The sequence below is a fragment of the Salminus brasiliensis genome, chromosome 22 (assembly GCF_030463535.1).
Source record: "Salminus brasiliensis chromosome 22, fSalBra1.hap2, whole genome shotgun sequence".
Taxonomy (NCBI): Eukaryota; Metazoa; Chordata; class Actinopteri; order Characiformes; family Bryconidae; genus Salminus; species Salminus brasiliensis.
In genome coordinates this window covers 9,220,435-9,235,016 of record NC_132899.1, presented here as the reverse complement: position 1 = coordinate 9,235,016, position 14,582 = coordinate 9,220,435, and the positions used below count along the sequence as shown (strand labels likewise).

Here is a 14,582-nt window from a genome sequence, read left to right as displayed (position 1 = left end):
ACACACACACACATATATATATATATATATATATATATATATATATATATATATATATATATATATATATAAATGGAACAAAACAAATGGATAATGCCAAATATTTTTATATATTTATGTACTCATATTAAATCAACAATCCATTGTGATGTTAAGCTTGAGTGTGTTAAGCTTCCTTGTTTCTAAAACTGCTAGAGAAGGCCAGTATAAGCTGCTGGAGAAACTGGAGCCACCACCATTCTTCTAACTGTGTTCTAACCAATACATCAATACCTGTACTGAGCAGCATTCAGATTACTGACCTATCTTTGATAGTTTCTGTCTATTCTAATATTATAATTCCTGGCGTTTTACAGAAGACCCAGATTTTTGGAGAGGTAGTGTGTGCTTCAGCAGTTTGAGTTGTGTCTCTGTTGGACTGGCATGAACCATTGCAGTTGTCCTTGAGTTGTCCACGCTGGTTTCTGAATGTGTGTGTGTCTAATTCCGGTCACTGTGCCCAGGAAGGAATGTGTTTGGCTGTGTGACACATCGCTGGGGTTCAGGGGCAGTTGACTTTGTCCTCATGTACCTGCATTAAATCACTGACCAGTTTATGTGTCACATTAAAGGGAGACTGGGATACACACAGATCCCTGAGAGAGAGAGAGAGAGAGAGAGAGAGTGTGTGTGTATCCCTGACTCCTGATAAATAGCTTTTAGAAAATCTGCATTATTTGGTTCTGGGGTCAGATAGGGGGTTAGTACACATGGGACACCCCTCCTCTTTAGTATTTGGGGTGGGGGGGTGGAGGCAGTGCCTTTCCACAACTGGGTTCTGTGTTATTTAAGCAATAATATAAAAGAGGGACCGTTATAGCGTGAGATACAAAGCCACAGTCAAGTCAAGTCAAGTCAAGTCAAGTCAAATTTATTTGTATAGCTTTCTACAACTGTTGTTGTCACAAAGCAGCTTTACATAATTATAAATTAGTAAAAGACAGAGACAAAAAAAGAAATAACGTAAGACATGAAGGATCAAAGTCCCCCCTCCCTCTTTGTCTCTCCCTCTCTGCTGTTATATCAGTTTGGGATATCAGTCGTGTGCTTTAAGGGACCTTAAGAGACCTTAGTGCTAATCTGTTGACAGCTGGACTTTGGCCATGGGGTGATCAGTGTATCAGGGGCTGTGTGTGATCTATAGTCTCTTTGCTTCGGGTTTCAGCTTATCAAAAACCTCACACGTGGACCCCGGCTAAATCATCACATCAGCCTGTGTCTGTGTGTGTGTATGTGTATGTGTGTGCTGTCAAATAGAACTTTTCATGAACGTGCTGACCCTGAAAGGTCAAGGCGCCTTTCAGGGTCTGCCAAAGCACCTCTGCATGTCTCTAGCTCTGAGTTTAACACGGTCCACTCTTTCACAATTCACACCGATACTTTACACACTGTTTATTTTCAAACGTGTGTGTATGTGTATGTGTGAACGTCTACAGGTATGTTTGCCTACATCCTATGTATTCCACTATGGCGAGAAAGAGAGAAATAACATATAGGCTTGTTCTTTGTGTGTGTGTGTGTGTGTGTGTGTGTGTTTGTCCACAGTGAGCTGGACTACCACGCTTCGGCATCCATTAATGAACGTTGTCAAAGGATCTGTGACCAGTGGGACCAGCTGGGAACTCTGACTCAGAAACGCAGGGAGGCACTTGAGGTAGGACACCCACATACACACCCACACACACACACACACACAAGTCTCACTCAGACACAGAGGTACTGGGAGAAATGCCCCTAGCATTGCTAAACAAAAACGGATATCTGCAGTTGACCAATCCCAACACCCACCTATGCTCAGGTACTTGTCCAGCTAGGTCAATCTTTAGTTAAGATACCAATAGACATAATACATTAGTTTTGGGGATCATGTCTAGTCTGCAGCAGTTATACACTATATGGACAAAAGTATTGGGACAGCGTCTCATTTCTTGTTTCTTCTGAAATCAAGGGTATTAAAAATGAGTCTATCCTGTGTCTGTTGGAGTAACTGCCTCCACTGTCCAGGGAAGGCTTTCTACTAGATGTTGGAGCATTGCTGTGACAAGATAAAGTCAGAATGTTAGTGAAGTTAGGATGTTGGATGATCACCACCCCACATCATCCCCAATTTACCCCAAACGTATTGGATGGAGTGGCATTATTCCATAGAAAAACAGTTTCGGGGCTTGATACCCATCCAGCCTCGGCATTAGGCATGGTGCCAATAGGTTCATGTTTATCTGCTCCAGAGAGTCCTATTCTATTAACAGTACTCATGTACTTGTCTCTGACAAGCTGTGTGGGTGCAACTTAAAGTAGTTGAATGCATTCATTAGAAGGGGTGTCCACAAACATTTGGACATATAGTGGATGTAAGTTTGTACTTAAGTACTTACTCGACTCTTACTTAACACGGTTAGTTTAAAACTGCTGCTTAACTAAATTCAGTTGCATTACTGATCCCTACCATCTTAGGAAGGAACATCTGACTAATCTTTCCTTAAGTCCTGAATCCTGAACAAGCAACATAACACCCCTTTGCTGTGCACACCTTCTGAAGATTGCACAGGATTGCTTGAAATTAAGGCAGAACTTATGATCAGTTGTACCAGAGCTAGATCCTCTTGTGGAACATACAATAGATGGAATCAAGACCTTTGTGTGTGACCTTTGTGTGTGTGTGTGTGTGTGTGTGTGTGTTTGTAAGAGGACAGAGAAGTTGCTGGAGACTATTGATCAGCTTTTCCTGGAGTTTGCTAAAAGATCTGCTCCCTTTAATAACTGGATGGAGGGAGCCATGGAGGACCTGCAGGACATGTTCCTAGTGCACAGTGTGGAGGAGATACAGGTGATGCTTAATCACTCTCTGTCTCTACCTCTGCCTCTTTATCTCACCAAGGGTGTATATATGGCTCCGTTCTAGAATTGCTGGTACAGCTTAAGCATGGATAGATTAGACTCATCAGTTAATCTGTTTAAACCATTTAAACCATTAACATTGATATTGTCCACCATTTCCACCATTATCTTCAAACTAGATTCAACAGAATCAGAAAAAGTCCATAAAACAGAATTAATTAACAGTTGTAATGTAAAAATGTAATGCATTCTACATGTTTCCCGCCAGAGTAAGTGACACCACTGAGTGCAGGTCACATGTTTTTTATTAACACTGTTGCTCAGATTTAATGCAGTTTTGTACTAGCCATTACAGAGTGTTGACCAGAACTCTGGGAAAGACAAAAATAAATAAATAAATATAAATAATGAATTACTCATAATTACTCAATTAATTACTCTATAAATCATGATGCATTTCTTTGTATCGGTAATTTGAGGTGAAGCTGTAGCATATGCTTAACTGTGCGTGTGCCTGTATGTATGTGTGCGTAGAATCTGATTGGAGCTCATGAGCAGTTCAAAGCAACGCTGCCGGAGGCCGATAACGAGAGGCAGGCCATTATGAGCATCCATAATGAAGTGCAGAAGATTGCTCAGAGCTATGGTATTGCACCCAACCTCACCAACATGTACTGCAGCATCACCCCCACTGAGCTCAGCCTTAAGTGGGAACAGGTATGTTGAAGGATTTGCTGTGATAGTGGCTGCATGTGTTGCTTTTTTAACATGTCTGAACACTTCATGTTGAATGCATCAATAATACTGGTCAAATTATTTGCAATTAAATATCTAGACTTTTATTTACATTTAAAGTTCTGTCTCATTTACATTTAAAGTTATTGTTTCAGGGAAAGGATGCTCCCACTGGCAGTTCACTGCCATAGTCTTTGGCAGCATTGAGCAAAAGTTTCTATGCAAACTGCAGCCCTTTGCAGGGCTTAGCAGCCTTGTCTAGTCACCATTATTACTCTGGGGTATTGTATGGCATTATGGGTAAAATTCTTCAGTTCAAATTTGCTGGATTTTACCCAGTTTTCTTCCTAATTTAGTCAAATACCCAGCCCCACCTATCACACAAGATACTACCAAGATGTAAGGATGAGAGCTGATTAAATTAGAAACACACTTTTGCATAGCAGTGCTGCGAAACACAACCTCTGTGTTTAACTCATCTGTAATCCAATGCAGTAAGAACACCAAAACAGCCAGAGTGCTGAGCACCACCTCAGCACCCAGGGAGCAGTTGGGAGTTAGGTGCCCCATTGCCATGAATGTTAAAGGAGGAGAAATCACTTTCTTTACCCCCAAATTTCTGCTACCTGCTGGTCCACGGGATCAAACCCTAGGCACAATTCTAAACACCAGGCCACTGGGTGGGGGGGGGGGGGGGGGGGAGAACCTTGCCCTCATGCTAGAACAAGCAACCTAAGGATCTACATTCTTCATCCACATCTAAACCATCAAGGACTAGCGCTGAGCTCTTCCAAGTCCACCGCAGGTTTTCAAACTGCCTCTAACAGCAACGTCATTAAAGCTCAGTGTGCTTGAAGAAGAATGCTAACTGCCGAGGATGCTTAACTTACCAGTAGGGCCAGAGCTCAGATGGCAGTTATTAAAGAAAGGCAACATCAGACTGGTATCAGTATATAGGATATATGTGTTTTATTATATTTTTAAATGATGTAAAATGTTTATAGGTGAAGAGGCTGGTTCCGCAGAGGGACAGTGCTCTGCAGGAGGAGTTGTCCAGGCAGCAGGTGAACGAGCGGCTGAGGAGGCAGTTTGCCGCTCAGGCCAACCTCATCGGACCCTGGATACAAGCTCGTATGGAGGTGCCACACCAGCACCAACACAAACACATGCTCAGGCTTTGTGAGGTGTGTGGATTGTAGTGCTTTCAGTGACTTGCAGGGGTTTCCTGTAATGTGTGTTTTCTAGGAGATCCTTCACAGCTCAGTGGACGCCAGCGGCGCTCTGGAGGATCAGATGAATCAGCTGAAACAGTACGAGAGCATGATCATCAACTACAAAACCAACATAGACAAGCTGGAGGGAGACCACCAACTCATCCAGGAGTCGCTTGTATTCGATAACAAACACACCAACTACACCATGGAGGTACCCATACTAATAAACACATCAACACACACACACACACACACACACACACACACACATAAGAATTGATTGATTGATTGATTGATTGTATACTGTGTGTATACCTACAGTACTGTACAACATGTCTTCTCAGTCATTTAGCCATAAAAGTCATATTAATGAGAGTGAGCGGATACAATAGCGCAGAAGCCACAAACCACTGACTGTATATAATGTCGCTGTTATGCAAAAACCTTGCATCTCCATTTTTGCCTTTTAAAAAAAACTTTTTGAAATAATCGGAGAACCCTGCGGTTGTTTTTAATGTTGTTTTAAATGTTAATGGACCAAGAATGGACCAATAGAAATGCTCCAAAATGGCATGTAATTAAATCTTTTTACATTCACTTCCATTGTAAAAATGTCGTCTTGGAGATACAAGGTTTTTGTGGGACAGCGATTATAATCATGCTTGAGTTTTCAGTGAAGAAAGATTTATAGAACTGCTGTATTAATAAAAAATACTACAGCAATCTTGATCTGATCGTTTGCATAGTTCCTGCCCACTGATTCCCTGCACTACTCTACTCATCACGCACAGCTGCTTTGGTGGATAATGGTCCAATTCTCAACTCCCCACTACACTGGTGCCAAAAGAACTCACTCTGAGCGGACCGCCACAGATAGGCAGGACTCACTTAAATAAATAGAAAATCGTTAAATTAATGATTTTCTTCTTTCTTAGAAATAAATATTACTTTCATATGTTCCTTACATACTTAGTTTCATAGCAGTTAATTAATCATTTATAGAATAGTTATATCCTTAATTATAGGTCTTAAAATTGAGAAAGGAGCCTAGAGTTCATAGATTTAATTCTATGATGTGGTTATACTGTGTTCACTCTGTGTACACAATGTGATTTTAGAAGTTCAGGGTCATGTGAACCTTGCTTTCAATGTATGTGTGGGGTTACTGGGATTTCTACATTACAGTAATTGCTAGCACATCTACAAAGTGCACAGATATGGTTGATGTACCAAGCAGCTAAGTACGTGTATGTGTGTGTGTGTGTGTGTGTGTGTGTGTGTGTGTGTGAATGCGTGTACAGTATGTACTCTCAAACTCAACATGTGAACCCATCATATCTATAAGTCACATTCTACAGCATTAGTGCTGATCTGTATGTCCTGTCTTCATGGTAACGGCAGCACATCCGTGTGGGCTGGGAGCTTCTTCTGACCACAATCGCTCGCACCATCAACGAGATCGAGACTCAGATCCTGACCCGTGACGCCAAGGGCATCAGCCAGCAGCAGCTCAACGAGTTCCGCTCCTCTTTCAGCCACTTTGACAGGGTAACTCCACCCAGCCTCACACTCTAGTTCTCACATACTGACCGCTATATATAGCTGTATATAGCTGTTTTTACCTGACAGTAATGAAACCCAGCATGCACCAGTCAGTGTCTGTCTGTATTAATTCATCAAATAAAAGAATTGTCCTGCAGAAAAGCTGTTAAAAATTAATTAATTGTGAACATTTTAAGTGTGCAACTGCGCTATATGTAAAAACACAGTAAAATGTATATCATTGCTGTAGTTTTAATAAATGGTAGCTATATTGGACGCAGAAAAACTTCAGTATACTTTATTTAACATTTCATCTGAAGCAACATTAGGTAGTTTCAAGTTTCAGGTTTATTTGTCATTTGCACAACATGTCAGGACATTTATGCTTTGAAATGCTTGTGGTGAGGCTCAGGTTGATGCTCTACAGGAGGACAAAACTATAGACATTCTAAGCATATTAAAATTAAGTTAAAAATATATTCAATAAATACAAAATACACACAAAATATACACAAAATACAGAATATACAAAGACAGGAGGGATCTGTAGAAAGTCTCTGATTTGTACATTTATGAGACAGGTATAGTCTGAGAGAGAGTGGAGCTAAATATAAATATATATGTTAATGTCTATTCCTGTTGTATAAAGTGACTTAGTGATGTTGTTCATAGCAGTATTATATATACTATTAATAATAAAGTGTCCAGGGCAGTGGTGTTGGTGAAAGGTTCACAGCTTGTTCAGGAACCTGATGGCTTGTGGGTAGAAACTGTTCATTAGCCGGTTTGTTCTGAAAGAGAGAGAGAGAGAGAGAGAGAGAGAGAGAGAGAAGGCTGCAGTCTTCATCTTATCTTGGTTCATCTCTGATTTGACTGTGTTTTTCCTTCCTCATTCATCTGTTTGTCTCTCCACCTCTCTCTGCCTTCTCTGCACATCCTTTATTTTCCATTGTTTTCTATTTTTCCTGTCTGTCCTTCACTCTCTTCTCTCTTTCCATCCTACAGAAGAAGAAAGGAGGCATGGAGACCGATGATTTCCGAGCCTGTCTCATCTCCATGGGTTATGATCTGGTAAAAAATGAACATTTATCATAAAAGAATGATGAATATTTATCTTTTAATGTCATCACACATTTTGTCTTACAGTTTTGTGTAAAGCCTCTTTACACACACACACACACACACACACATCACAGGGCGTCACACATACACTCTTACCCTGGAGTTTACCAGCAATTCAAAGTGAATTGGTTCTGTCCCACTTCATCACTGTATTAAACAGAAAGAATGAACAGTGCTAGGTTACAGAAGAGGGAGGCAGACTGATTTTTACTGTCCCCCATTAATAGTTTTAGTTCATTGTTTCTCGTGTGTGTGTGTGTATCTGTGTGTGTGCAGGGTGAGGCAGAGTTTGCACGGATCATGTCACTGGTCGATCCAAACGGCAAGGGACTGGTGACGTTCCAGTCCTTTGTGGACTTCATGACCCGCGAGACAAGTGAAATGGACACTTCGGAACAGGTTGCCGCCTCCTTCAGGATCCTAGCGGGCGATAAGGTGTGTGTTGTGTGAGTGTGTGTGTGTGTTTGTGTGTGTGTAGCTGCTGATTCATTCATTTCAACTCAAACATGAGAGACAAAAATCATGTCCAGACGCCAACATGAAGTATGAGATGGATCCAGATTCATAAAACACACCACCAGGGCCATCCAGAGGAAGTAGTGCTGGGGTGACACGTCTGCTTATTCATAAGCAAGGATTACAGTGTTTTACAGTTTTACAGTGTAAAATAGCCGATATAGTCGATAGCCGGGCTTAGCAAGCTTCCACTGTTGGGCCCTTGAGCAAGGCCCTTCACCCTCTCTGCTCCTTGGGCGCTGGAGTTGGCTGCCAACTGCTGTGTGCTCACTGCCCCTAGTTCACTAGTGTGTGTGTGTGTTCACTACCACAGATGGGGGGCACAGTTTGCTGTACATAGTACATGCACCTTTACCTCGTGAAAGTACTTCTGAAAGAGATGGTCTTCTGGCTGTGTTTTAAAGACAGCAAGTGACTCCCCAGTGCTGTTCGGACACCCAGGGGAAGTCTGTTCCACCACATTGGTACCAGGACAGAGAAAAGTCTAGCTGCTTATCCTCCATACATCATATGGATGACAGACCAAGCTGAATCGTTAGTTTTATGAATCTGAGCTGTAGAGTTTGGCTGCAGTTATAAAATCTAAATCGAAGTAATCGAAGTGTCGTGCTGCTGTCTCTTCTCTTCTGTCCACAGCCGTATATTCTGATCGAAGAGCTGCGGCGTGAGCTGCCCCCCGAGCAGGCCGAGTACTGCATCTCCAGAATGCCTCTATATGCAGGCCCTGATGGAGTTCCAGGAGCTCTGGACTACTCCGCCTTCTCTACTGCCCTGTATGGGGAGAGCGACCTCTAATGGCAGATAGCAGATCTGAACCTTCCAACAAAAAAAACCTCTCTCAATGTCTCTGACTCTCTCTGAGATTTTTTTTTTTTTTTTTTTTTTTTGCTGAATAATGAAATTTAAGGAAAGAAATTTTAAGATGTTTGCATTTTAGATCATAAGTTAAATATGAGGCTAAAATATTTGAGTCGTAATTTGTATTTTAGGGAATATTTTTCAGATTGGTTTAAATAGGCTCTAATATTAGAACAAAGACCCCCTAAGAATGTCTTGATAACTTATTTTAATATATTTTAAACCATTAAACCGGCTTTATCTGTATCGGAAAATCTGTATCCAATCTGTATACTCTCTGTATTACATAAGAAATAATTCAATAAATCCAGCTGACAGCAAGCAGTTGTTGCTCTTTGTCTATGGCTTTTAATACCATGTAAAAATACTTCAACAAAATCCACCAGTCTATACTGAAGGTTATACTGTAAGCACACTGCCTACACTCAAAAAAAATCTCATCTACCTCACATCCAAAAGTGTGTAGACATCAGTGTTTCTTCTGAAAGCAAAGTTTTAAATAAGAAGTGGGTCACCCTTTGCAACAGTAAGAGCCTCTACTCTTCTAATTTACATCAGACGTCGGAACATCGTCAAGAGGATTTGACTGAATTCAGTCATAAGATCATTAGTGAGGTCAGGTACTGATGTTCGCTGACTGGTTCTAGATGGCACTCCATCACTCCATATACATCTATATAGTCAAATCAAAATATTATTGAAAATAGTATATTGGAATGAACCCATTTTATCAGCTTCACTTACCATAAAGGAGCACACTGCAGTTCTATAATTACAGTATGTCATCCATCTGTTTCTCTGTGTACTACGTCAGCCTCCTTTCACCCTGTTCCCCAGTGGTCAACACCCCACAGGACCACCACAGAGCAGGTATTTTTTGGGTGGTGGGTCGTTCTCAGCGCTGCACTGACACTGACGTGCTGAGAATGACACACCATGTTTTGGTCTTGATAACCAGCTCGACCATCAAATACCAGCTTAGACCATCCGAAACCAGCTACCAGCAAAAGCTGGTCTTAAGCTGCTGGGTTTTTCAGCAGGGAGGCTGTCCGTAACACCAGCAGTTCTGAAAAGTATCCAGTGAAACCAGTGGTGTTGTGTTTATGGTAGCTGTCTTTTGTGTCGGTCCATTTATTATTTTATTTAAAGCAGCTTTTCAGAGATCCGGGTCCGAGCCTCGGACTTACGAGCAAGCCAGTGGCAACAGGGGCAAGGCAAAACTCCCTCAGATCGAGAGGAAGAAACCTTGAGAGGGATCAAGACTCAAAAGGGGAACCCATCCTCTTTTACTGGACACTGGATAATAACAATAAAAAACAACAATAAAACTTAACTGAATTAAGAGGGAAAATGGTAATCAGAATCAGAAATACTTTTATTATATTAGAAATAAAGTATTAGAAATACTTAATATTGATCCCAGGAAGGCAATTCCAGTTGTTACAGCTGCAACCGTTCGTATAAGAAAACACTCTATAAAATAAACACTCTATAAAATAAATGCAGAACAAAATTGCGAATGTAAATATATATATATAAATGATATGACTTTAGTAAAGTGAATGTAAATGTGCCATGAAGCCATAAAAGATGAAAATGTGAGTGAGATGATAAGTCCATGCAGATAAGCAGTCAGAAGCATGGTCATGCAGTGAGGTGAGGAGGCATCAATGCAAGGCCCCAGAGCAGGACAGCCGGCAGCAGGGTGGAGTGGAGCAGCCAGGACGGGTGGTACTGGGGTGGAACTGGGCATCTCAGCACATGGGACAAAAATAATCGCAATCAATAAATCTCAATAAATTTCAATAAATCTCAATAAAACAAAATTAAAGAGTAAATAAGCCATAAGCACATTTTAGTATTTGAGTATTAATGTTCATTAACATTAATGTATGAACTATTATCAAAATTATTTTCAAATGATTAAAAGTGATTATAAAACAGTTTGTAATTTTTAATTTGACATTTAAATGTAAATAATTAAAAAAACTAATTGTAAATAAACTATAGCAGGATTTTTGCCTTGCTTTAAACCAAGCACACACGGCAGGAGTACTTTTTACTCCTGAGTCACATTAAGCGTAAAGATTAAACCTGTGTAAAGTTATATAAGTTTACACTGTCGTGTAAAGTTCACGCGGTACGCTCACCCACGCTAACTGCACGAGGCGGAAATGGTGCAACCCTCGGCGCTCGTTTGGCACATGCGCAGTGGACCCATGTGGCTGGCACGTTGGAGCCGCTGGAGCAGAAAGTTTGCAGGAGCTGGAAAACAGTCCGGGGAGTTCGTGCATGACTCAAGACCGCTCGGTTGGCCGCTTTTACATTTGGGATCCGCTTAGAAGTTCGTCAGAGTTTTAAAAATGCCGCCCACGATTCATTACGCGACAGGAAAAGGTGAGTTTATATCGTTGAAGTCACGTAACATCCATCAGCAGCCAGCTGATCTCTGATTTACACACAGACCGACTCGAGACCAGTCTGTAAGAAAAGGCCTGAGCTGATCTGGATGCATTCGAGGTAGTGAGCTAGTTAGTGCAGGGCGCCAGATTCAGATGACAGCTTGTCTGAACGCACACCATGCACACTCAGCCTGCCTCACTTAACCCCCTAATGCCCACACCAGACATATGACATAACACCCCCCTTCATCTGCATAACCTCCTTGCCTGAGCACAGGTGGAAGGACTATTTTCTAAATCAGCTCAATCAGGTCAGTAATGAGTGAGTTGATGATGTTGATTATTCCAGATTAGGGAGACAGGTAGTCTGTGATTGTGTTACACACAGCAGAATGGAGTTAGTGGTTTAATGCCCATACAGATGTCCAAACATGCTGCAAGAAACTAGGCCTTAAGAAGGCCTTGAAACTGTACAAGGTTATTGCACTCAGTGGAACACAAACCACGATAAGCATGACAGCCGGAGTGAGGGTGGCTCTAATGTATGGGTTGTGTGGCCTTTACCTCGGCACTTTGAATGGTTTGCACAAGCACTCCAAATTCAGATTAAATATTAATAACGCATGAAAAGATGTTTTACAAGTTTTACTCACCATTTCAACTGCTTGGCGATCAATAAATTGATAAATGATAAATCATTTAGTGGATATTTACTGTTAATCATGAGGCATTATGGATATTACTGGTAAATAATAATGTGTCCCCCGCATTTAACCCATCTGTGGTAGTGAACACACACACACACACACACACACACACTAGTGAACTAGGGGCAGTGAGTACACAGAGAGGGTAAAGGGCCCAACTGTGGCAGCTTGCCAAGCCTGGGAATCGAACCCACAACCCTGTTATCGATAGCCCGGCGCTCTAACCGCTGAGAACCACTGTCCTACTGTTAGGACTTGGTCTTGGTCCTGGTCCTGTTCTTGGTATTCCACAGGTTGTCTTTCAGTCATGAGAGAAAAATCTGCAGCATTTTGGGCACATATAGCATTTAATTTCGTTTTTCAGATTCTTCAATTTGTACTATTATTATCTGAAACCTATAAAGGTGCACAAAGTGAGCAAATTAGCATAATTTTAAACATTTATCATCAACAAAATGTTTTGGGTGTAAGTGTGTTATTGCATTCAGCCTCAATGCATCTCCTTTTTTTCACCTTTGGACTGAGATTTTCTCTCTGTGGTAGTTTTTCTTTACCTTACGTTTTGTCATGATGAATGGACCAATGGAAATGCTCCAGATATAAGTATACGCCGAGTCGTCAGCTGGAGACCACCGTTCACAGTACCTCTAATGGAAGAGGGACATTGATGGGATGTAAGATGGGATCGTCTACCCGCCACTCTGTGCAGCTGCCTTTTCTTTGTTGTTCACCCCCACACTCCATGTCACCTCCGTAGCCACAACCAGGAGCTGCCCTTTTTTAGTTGCTCAACCATATTCTGCTATATCGTAAGAAAGGCAGGGTTTCATCACACCCTTTCTGTTCATTCCATGGAGTAGCTGAGTTGTAGTGGGACTGACATGACCTGCACTTTTACTGTTGAAACCCTGAATCCAGGGGGGTATCTGCCCTGCTTCTGTGCTGTGAGCTCAGTGAAGGTGGTCTGAGACACGCTTGGTCTGAGAGAAGGAGGCGGCTCTATCAAATAAATAAGCAAGTCTGGCCTCTCCGCCTCTGGTCTGTTCTGCACAGAGTCTGGTGCACATTTGAAAACATGGCAAACAAAACATTGGCTTCATTTCTATAAAACGGAAGGGAATGAATCAATGGTCTGTGATTTCTGCAGTCATTCTTTAGCAGTGAAGAACAAAAATACACAGAAATATTAGTATTTTGCTATTAAAGCACAACACAATACACCTTCCAGGGCATCCAGGGTTTGTGTAATGTTAAGTAAGCACAAAGGGCTGGATTTCCAGATTAAGGGTAAATCTAGGATGACAGCCGCTGTTGAATAGTGAATCGCTGCCGGCGTTGTGGTTTAGTTCACGATGACTTGGGCAGAACCTGCTCTGGGCATGTGGGCAAAACTAAAGAATCAGACTTCAGACATCAAGTCAAGGCTTTTCTTGTCATTCCATCACAGTGGAGCAAAATTTAATTCCTCCAGAACTCCAGGATGGTGCAGCATGGAACCAGAACAACAGTAAGTAGAAGTGCTGCTGGATTGTCTTAGCTTTGGAGCTGGTGTACAGGGACCAGGTTCTCTTCGATGTGGGCACAGAGGAACTTGGTGCTCTTGACGATTTCCACAGCAGACCTGTTGTCGTGTGGTTGAGAGCTAGGTGTAGTGTGATGGAGATGGCATCGTCTGTAGAACGTTTGGGACGATGTGTCCAGTGACGTGCCTCATGACAAGCCTCTTGAAGCACTTCATAATGATGAGTGTAATTGCATCAGAATGGTAGTCACTAAGGCAGGACTAGGGACTTCTTCGTCACAGGGATAATGGCGGTGGACTGTGGTCTGCGGTGCTCAGAGAGATGTTGATATCTGTAAGACCATTTGCCAGCTGTTCTCCACATTCTCTGAGCACTTTTCTGGGTATGCTATTCAACCCTGGGGTTGACTCTATGTAGAGATCTCCACACATTAGCTGTTGACAGACCTGGTCATTTGGAGAAGGTGCAGTCTTCCTCACCACCATGTTGTTCTGTGCTTCGGACCGAGCATAGAAGTCGTTCAGCTCACCTGGAAGAGAGGCCATGCTATCACAAGCAGCTGGTGGTGACTTGTAGTTGGTATTCGCCTGGATACCCTGTCACATGCACTGTGTGTCAGCAGTGTCCTGAGAGTGTTCACGGATTTTCTTTGCTTGCGTGTGCTTTACTTCTCTGATGGCCTGTGAAAGCTTGGCCCTTACTGTTTTAAGGCCCAACTTATCCCCTGCGCCCCTCTGCTGTGATCCATGGCTTCTGGTTTGGGTGTATTGTGATATTTTTGGAGGCAGTAACATTGTCAGTGCACATGCTGATGTAGCCAGTCACTGGTTCTGTGTACTCCTCCAGGTTGATGGAGTCATGGGGGTTCATGAAAGGTTCATTATTTAAACGTGTTTGTATGTTTTTGCATGTGTTTGTAGGGGGAGGTGGGATGTCCTGTATAGAAGCTGAACTCAGAGAGACCATCCAGAAGAGGATCATGGTGCTGGACGGTGGGATGGGCACTATGATCCAGCAAAGAAAACTAGAAGAAGAGGACTTCAGGGGTCAGGAGTTCAAGGACCACCCCAAAAGCCTTAAGGGAAA

At 42.1% G+C, this 14,582-nt stretch overlaps 2 protein-coding genes across 6 annotated transcripts in view; both read left to right on the top strand.

Moving 5' to 3' along the window:
* Positions 1–8,882, top strand: part of LOC140544497 (alpha-actinin-2-like) — a 31,446-nt gene extending 22,564 nt beyond the window's left edge. Inside the window, exons 13-21 of one of the 4 annotated variants that reach the window (XM_072668076.1) lie at positions 1,585–1,693; positions 2,726–2,866; positions 3,412–3,594; positions 4,617–4,751; positions 4,858–5,037; positions 6,228–6,374; positions 7,374–7,439; positions 7,767–7,925; positions 8,643–8,882. In XM_072668076.1, the coding sequence (XP_072524177.1) occupies positions 1,585–1,693; positions 2,726–2,866; positions 3,412–3,594; positions 4,617–4,751; positions 4,858–5,037; positions 6,228–6,374; positions 7,374–7,439; positions 7,767–7,925; positions 8,643–8,801 (1,279 nt within the window). In that variant the 3' untranslated portion in view covers positions 8,802–8,882. Of the gene's footprint in view, positions 1–1,584; positions 1,694–2,725; positions 2,867–3,411; positions 3,595–4,616; positions 4,752–4,857; positions 5,038–6,227; positions 6,375–7,373; positions 7,451–7,759; positions 7,926–8,642 lie in introns of all 4 variants that reach the window. The other 3 variants (XM_072668078.1, XM_072668077.1, XM_072668079.1) reach the window with 3 other exon arrangements.
* A 2,220-nt stretch (positions 8,883–11,102) lies between these two features.
* Positions 11,103–14,582, top strand: part of mtr (5-methyltetrahydrofolate-homocysteine methyltransferase) — a 32,056-nt gene continuing 28,576 nt past the window's right edge. For both annotated transcript variants that reach the window (XM_072667723.1, XM_072667725.1), the window contains exons 1-2: positions 11,103–11,261; positions 14,417–14,582. The exon at positions 14,417–14,582 is cut by the window's right edge and continues 52 nt beyond it. In XM_072667723.1, the coding sequence (XP_072523824.1) occupies positions 11,228–11,261; positions 14,417–14,582 (200 nt within the window). In that variant the 5' untranslated portion in view covers positions 11,103–11,227. The remainder of the gene's footprint in view (positions 11,262–14,416) is intronic.